Source organism: Bacillus rossius, chromosome 5 (genome assembly GCF_032445375.1).
Source record: "Bacillus rossius redtenbacheri isolate Brsri chromosome 5, Brsri_v3, whole genome shotgun sequence".
Taxonomy (NCBI): Eukaryota; Metazoa; Arthropoda; class Insecta; order Phasmatodea; family Bacillidae; genus Bacillus; species Bacillus rossius.
Genome location: NC_086333.1, coordinates 79,273,385 through 79,281,262, shown reverse-complemented (window position 1 = coordinate 79,281,262; position 7,878 = coordinate 79,273,385). Strand labels below are relative to the sequence as shown.

The following is a 7,878-nucleotide window of genomic DNA, read 5'->3' as shown; positions in this document are numbered from 1 at the left end:
AAGAATAAAACTTAATCCACATAAATGCTAGTTTCGAATAATTAAATGCGAAATTAATTACATCTTTTACAGCCTGAGAGCTATTGAAAACAATGTGCACCATTAAAGTGGAATTTTTTACAGTTGTTTTACGGAGTATAATAAAATGAAAGTTGAATATTAGGTCTATATGTTTTATTTATTTTTGACTGGTATACTCTATCTCAATATTCATTCTACGCTTTAAAAAAAATACATCTGCAAATTACTCTACTCTGAGATATCATTCTTTATCATTTAATACTCTACGATAAGGAAAGTGACGTAAACAGCTGTTGCTGCGTCATCGGGTGTTGACTTTTTTCAAGTACATCGAGGAGTTATTTAAAGTTGTGTTATTTGCGATAAGGTTAGCCTAGCAGCTACATTCGGAACATAACCGGCCTGAGTAGAGTTGTCATTTAAGAGCCCGCGTAACCTGAACTGTCGAGCGATGTCTAAAATAAAGGTTGGTCCCGTCGTGGACATCCTCGGCGACGAGATGACGCGGATCATCTGGGACCTGATCAAAGAGAAGCTGATCCTGCCGTTCCTGGACATCGAGCTGCACGTGTACGACCTGGGCATGGAGTCGCGGGACCGCACGGACGACCAGATCACCGTCGACTGCGCCAACGCCATCCTCAAGTACAACGTGGGCATCAAGTGCGCGACCATCACGCCCGACGAGAAGCGCGTGGAGGAGTTCGGCCTGAAGAGCATGTGGAAGTCCCCGAACGGCACGATCCGCAACATCCTGGGCGGGACGGTGTTCCGCGAGCCCATCCTCTGCAGCAACATCCCGCGGCTCGTGACGGGCTGGCACAAGCCCATCATCATCGGGCGCCACGCGCACGCCGACCAGTACAAGGCGACGGACTTCGTGGTGCCGGGCGCGGGCAGGCTGCAGCTCACGTGGAGCGGCGCCGACGGGACGGCCATCACGCACACGGTGCACGACTACAAGGGCCCCGGGGTCGCCATCGGCATGTACAACACCGACGACTCCATCCGCGACTTCGCGCACGCGTCCTTCAAGTACGCGCTGGACCGCCGCTACCCGCTCTACCTCAGCACCAAGAACACCATCCTCAAGAAGTACGACGGCCGCTTCAAGGACATCTTCCAGGAGATCTACGACGGACAGTACAAGGCGCAGTACGAGGCGGCGGGCATCTGGTACGAGCACCGCCTCATCGACGACATGGTCGCCTACGCCATGAAGAGCGAGGGCGGGTTCGTGTGGGCCTGCAAGAACTACGACGGCGACGTGCAGTCCGACTCGGTGGCGCAGGGCTACGGCTCGCTGGGGCTGATGACGTCCGTGCTGGTGTGCCCCGACGGCAAGACGGTGGAGGCCGAGGCGGCGCACGGCACGGTCACCCGCCACTACCGGTTTCACCAGCAGGGCAAGGAGACGTCCACCAACCCCATCGCGTCGATCTTCGCGTGGACGCGCGGGTTGCTGCATCGCGCCAAGCTGGACGGCAACGTGCCGCTCAAGGACTTTGCGGAGAAGCTGGAGCAGGTGTGCGTGGAGACGATAGAGTCCGGCTCCATGACCAAGGACCTGGCCATCTGCATCAAAGGTATGAACAACGTGCAGCGGGGAGACTATCTGGACACCTTCGCGTTCATGGACAAGCTGGCCGAGAACCTGAAGATGAAGCTGCAGTCCTCCAGGTTGTAGTTCCGTGCATCACTAGGGGGCGGGCTTCGAGCTCTGGTCGGTCGGTACTGTCCGCGCATTTAGCTGCTGGCTAGCCGGTCCCTATTTATATCTATTTGGGAAAATGTTTGATGCTTTCATTTTATTTTTAATTACTTTTGCTGCCTTGTCAGCAGTTGAATCACTGCTGGCAGCACCAGCTGACAGTCAAATGTTGTAGCAGTGTCGTTGGTATACCTACACAAGTTTGGTTGCTCAGGGTGGATGCACTCCCTCTTCGTCACACTGCAGTTCGTAGGTTGGTATGTCAGCTGCACAAGATAGCGCAGGTGATTTGTATTGGGGCCAGGGTATTGTCATAAGTTATTATTTAATTTTACAGTAACAAGAAGACAGTAAAATGGTTGATTATTACAAATTTTAGCTGCTTAGCTGGTAAAAAAAAAAAAAAAAGATGTTTACAATTATCATTATCATTTGGTGATTTCCTTAATTTTCTTCAATATTTTAGACCTACCAAGGAATTGCTAGATTGTGTTTTCTAAAAGTAGACACCTAACGTATAGGCAAAGATTTTTAAAATGTACTGCTTGCCAGAAAAATTCAATTCGATAAGCTCTATAATGTGTTTTATCTTATTTAGGTGTCCTTGTACAAATTTTGAGTAAATTAATTGGGTTCTTTAGAATTAGGTAAAGAATTTAGTTTAGAATTATGTAAAGACATGTTCTATAACCAATTTCAGGTGGCATTGTAAGGTGTTAAAGTTATATTTCGTGTGAAAATGCCTAAAAATGTAGCCAGCCCAAACCTGTAATCATATATTGAAGGAAGGAAGTGTCAAAGCCATTGCAGATTTGTGTTTTGTACTGTTCAAGAAACTCTCCAACCCACTCTATCATTCAGTCTCTATGAACCTAACACATGATGATATTGATAATGTGTACTACTTATTATTAATAATGACGTCATTCAGGGAGGATGGTGGGATGATGACGTTGGTACTAAAGCCCAAACAAGGTATGGTTTTTAAATAGAATACATTTTTATAAGGCAGAAATAAAAATTATCAGGAAAATAGTACTGGACAAATTTATAGCCTTCAAAATCATGAGATTCCTTCATATGTATTCTGAATGCAATATCCTATATATTTTATTCAAGAATTGTATCAAAATCTTAAAACAAATTCATGTTAATGTGGGCTCAGGTTAACACTTTCAAACGAGTTTGACTTAATGCTACATCTGCTACAACCTGCATTATATATTTTTCATTTACCCTTTTATTTTATTTATGCTGGCATAGGGTATGCAAAATTAAATCTGCAATCTTGTGGTTGTATCGTCCACAAAAATTTTGTGGCCTGTCAGGTTACAGTAGCACGGTCAGTAATGTTCTAAGTCTCTGGTGTCAAAAACTGAACTTTTGTAGTTAATTTGAAGTTCATTTGCTAATTTAACAGGTAGACATAACATTGTGTTGAAATCCTTTTAGATATTCACAGGTTAGCCCAGGGGCGCAACAACTAAATTTCCAAAGGGGAGGCAATATACCTTTTTATAAAGAATCATCAATCCCCCTATTGAAACCACCACCACCACCACCCCCCCCCCCCCCCCCCCCGGGAAAATTTGTATTTCAAGGTGGAAAATGGTGCTATTTAAGCAGTTTTATTATCTAAAAATTTATTACACAGCACTTTCTTTGCCCCCGTTTGCCCCCACTTCAAGGTTTCAGAGGGGGGCAAAATACCCTTGCGCCCCCCCCCCCCCCCCACCCTTGTTTTTGCGCCCCTGGGTTAGCCTTCACTTGCCAAACTGAGACTTAAGTACTGGTAATTAGCTGTAAGCATTACTTACTTGTGGAAAAATTAACTTAATACCAAGTCCATTAGGCAGTTCATGTAACATCACATATTTAACTATCTACAATTAAATGTATTTTCACAGATAATGGGTAATATTTGTACGGTACCTGTACCTGGTGATCATATTGCAACAAAAAATAATGATTCAGCAGCACTTGGGAAAAGAAAAAATGAACATTTTATTGAAAGGACTACCTTAAAATGAAAACTAAACAGCAGAGTTGGACCCTGGTTTGTGTTGTTTTATCAGTGAAAACATTGCTTAAAATATTGGGTAGTGGTTTTGGGTTCCTGGGATATTTATGTAAAAGTCTAATGTGTGTACATCACTTACAAAGTCTGATGTACGGAACATTGTGTACACACCACAGAAGATACTACACATGTGACACCAATGTATTGGCTGTGGTATATATATACTTGACCATGGTGATGTGGTCATTTGATTGTTTCTGAACTTGTTCATTGTTTCTGTAAGCATGTTGAGGGGAGAGATGCTGGGTCCATGTTTGTCGATGAGTCAGTTGTGTGGCCCGAAGTTATTGTCAAATGTCAGTTCTGTGTAAGTACCAGTAACGTACAAACGTGGTTGTACAGACGAGGCTAGCCTCGTTTCTGCCACTTTTTCGTAGTGTGCTTCTTTCTATGTTGGTAACAAATGCCTTGATTAGAAGTTCTCTGTTGAAAACAGACTGAAAATAATTTTGTTTGCGAATGGCATTAATTTTGATGTACAAAGTAGACCAAAGATTGATTATTAAATTGTTCCATAGACTTATAGTTTTCACTGTAAAAAATGACTTCATGAATTTTACTAATTAAGTTTAGTTAAAAAAAAAATTTTTTTAAAGCTTTAATCTTGGCATATGGAGTATGTTGTGTATTTTAGTGTATGTACAATTTCTACCCCACCCTCAATTAGTTGTAATGAGGTGTAGCGATGTTAATTCGACATGTAAAAAACATGCTGCTGATATTCTCATTTTAAATATAAGAGTGTTATATTATTTATATTATTCTTCTCAGAAGGATATCAAATAATGAGTGCAAGCAGGATAAATTACAAAGCAGATATTTGACTGTTTAGGATTTTAATTTATTAGTGAAATTCAGAGAGACTGTGGACAGAATTAGGGATATAATGAGAGATTGCGATAGAGACACAGGGTGTTGATATTCTGGACAGTCAGGATAGTTTAAATTGGTCAGGGAAAGTCAGGGTGTATACTTTAAAACCTGGAAAAAATGATGGAAATTCCTGTGATTGTAATTTGAGGGCAAAAGTCATGCTTCGGTATGCCATCACCCAGACTTTGAACACATTTTTTTTTCCCCGGATGGTGCTTTAGTGCATAGTCGTGTGTATGATGGCATATGCAATATACTGTTTGTTCTAGTTCAGCTATAGGAAATAGTAGAGGCTGGATTGTCTGTATTTCTTTCTTTAAGAAAATTACGAAATAGGTAAAATATTTCAAAAATTCATTGGGGAAATTTGTAATATTGGCCATGGAAAGACAGAGAAATGTTTTACAGATTTGTGTGGACACCCTTGGACATAGAGCTGACAATCTAGATGGAGACACTGCTGTAAAAACAGAGATGAGATGAAAACGAGTGAATCGGGCAGATACAGACAGTCAAACTGAGGTACAGAATGCAGATAGACACTGGAGAGGGACGAAAACAGACTGTAGAAACTTTTCAACGTTTTCAGTTGTGTTCATGTGTTTCTTGTCAACCGTGGAACTAACCATTTCAAAAAAAAAAAAAATCCCGTATGGGTGGCAGTGCTGTGACAAGTTGATAGCGTAATATCTAAAACTACAACGCCCACCAACTGTCGTTCATCTTAAAGGAAAAGTAATGTTATGGCAGGGCCGTTGTCTATCAAAGGGTCTAAGTAGCTTTGTTTTCCTTCCGGATGTTGGTGAAAAATATTGGACGATTTACCCGACCGAGCTATAAAAATAGTTACTCAACTGCTTCTGCTAGCTTGTGAGTTTCTGTTTGTAACTGAGTATATTTAACTTGTCATGTTGCTAGCCATGCAAGTAGAGGATGCCAATTTACAGAACTGTTTTTGTTTGAATAGAAGCTGCTACAAACTTGTTTGCCTTGAAATTTTTTTTTTCTTGCAAGTGGGACGTGTGTTGTAATCGGCAGCTCAGTGTTGTGATTAAGAAATTCCAGTCATTTCAAGATGTGGCAATGTTGATACATTGTGTTGATCACAACTTAATGACAGCTTTCGGTTAAAACTCACCAAATGGCAATGCCAAAAATGACGTCCTTACAAAAGTGCATACCTCACTTTTACATTACAAATACAAATGCTTTACCTTTCATTCACTGCGAGAAGGTGCTGTTTTATGTATGATTTTATGTATTTTATGAACTATGATAGGTACATGTATTTATTTATGGCTGAAGGAATGGTGTCGTGGTAATATATTTTGATAGCATTGTAATGTGTTGCTGTTTCAGATTTTTTTTTGCATGTCGTAATAGTGATTTATAGTGTGCCGGAGCCTTTTTACTTGAATTGTTACAGTTTGTGATTAATACTTGGGTATTTGTTATCCTTGTTTTTACCTTTATTTATTTGTACGTACTACAACACAGACAATAAATAAAATGTAAGGAATATTTAGTAGTTTTTTTTTATTCTTTTCAAACCATAGAAATTATGTATAGCAAACAATTATTTTTCATTAAATTTCTGCATCAAACATTAGGTATGTCATATGTCAGTGTCAAGAGGTAGGGAAAAAAAGTGGGTAACATGCAAGAATAAGAGTTAAGATGTATTGTGAATACACTACCAACTAAATGCACATCATCATTAATTAAAAACAAATTTTAAAAAACTTAAAATTTAATTAATGAACACATTGGTGTTTTTTTTTATTTATTTGTTGATTATTAATTGGGCTGATTCCAACTAAAACCATTGATTGCTCTTAGATAGTAAAAAATGTGCTTGCTTAGTTTTTTTCACTTTTCTTTTGTGTGTAATTAAAGAGACAAGATTTTATGGTGGCATTTTTTGTCCAATTTAGTTTTTGAAACAGTGGATTTCTGTGCTATTATTTTTATTTTTATAAAAGCTGTTTTGTATTACTTACTCAACCAAAATAGGAGTAAAATTTATATTCTACATTTTTAAGGTAAAATAATTTTTAACAAATTGGTCTAAAACAGATAAATTCAGAACAGTAAAAATAAGCGAGCATTTGTGGCTTAAAATTTATTCAATAAGAGATGCACAATAAAACAAATTAAATTAATTTTTCTGATAAGGTACATGCACTTTGGTATATTTTTTGTGAAAAAATACTGACATTCCTTGAACTTCAAACATTTAAAGATTCCTTTTTTGTATGATTTGAATTAAGTTTTGATTAAATGCTACTTAATTCCATGATGTAACCTTCATTTCGTTGCTATATATTGTATTAACTTGCATTTCGGTGTTATTTCTGTTTTATCGCAGTTCACCATATAATCTTGTCCCTAGTAATATAACTTGAACTGTTGTGATGGTAATGGTAAAAAAAAATTACCAGACTCAAAATCAGTATTAATTATTAAGGATTCTTATGGGTTGGACATACTTAAAAATATAAGGGCAAAAAAAAAAAAAAGAAATTAGATCCTCTGATTACTGAGTTAGTTCCAAGCAGTACGGAAAAATTATCAACAATACATGTTCTTTGTCTCATTGAATTAGTTCTGTCTCTCCGTGTGGTTTGTAGCTGGCTGTAATTGGAGGAGACGTAAGTAGTAAGTATGTGACGCAAGGCCATTACTGAACATTTTTATGGTGGTTTTGGTGGAAAATTCTCTCTCCTAGAGCCTCCTGTAGTTAGATTGTATGATAATGAATGATGTGCACAAATATGGCTTCACAGTGCTTGATAAGCTTTTTAGCAGAAATGGTAAGCATCGTCTTTTCTTGGAGTGTTTACGTGGTGTTTATCTGAGCAGGCTTGTGCCTGATTGGTAACAGGGCATAAGGGTCTTGACGTAAGCTGATAAAAGTTAAACATTTTTTATCTATACAGATTGTTTTCACCGAGCAAAGTTCAAACCGCCCCGACTTTTAACCAGGACTCAGCGTCATACTGCTTGCGCAAAGCTGCAACATTTCCTGCAGGGTTTAAAAAAAAAAGTCCCAAAGTTTTCTTTTTTTATAATTAGTAATCCTGTTGCTTTTAAGTTTCAGATAAAAATAAGTACTCGCATATCTCTGTGGTCAAGGACTCTTGGCACCAATTTCTAGCACAAAATTTTCTGGTTCAAAGTCACGGAAAAGAAC

General features: G+C 39.0%; 1 protein-coding gene across 1 annotated transcript; it reads left to right on the top strand.

Moving 5' to 3' along the window:
• The first annotated feature begins 243 nt into the window (after positions 1-243).
• Positions 244-6,206, top strand: LOC134532081 (isocitrate dehydrogenase [NADP] cytoplasmic). The gene has a single exon (XM_063368303.1). It carries the CDS (start codon positions 473-475, stop codon positions 1,706-1,708), a length of 1,236 nt encoding a protein of 411 aa, XP_063224373.1. The 5' UTR covers positions 244-472; the 3' UTR covers positions 1,709-6,206.
• Positions 6,207-7,878: the final 1,672 nt, after the last annotated feature.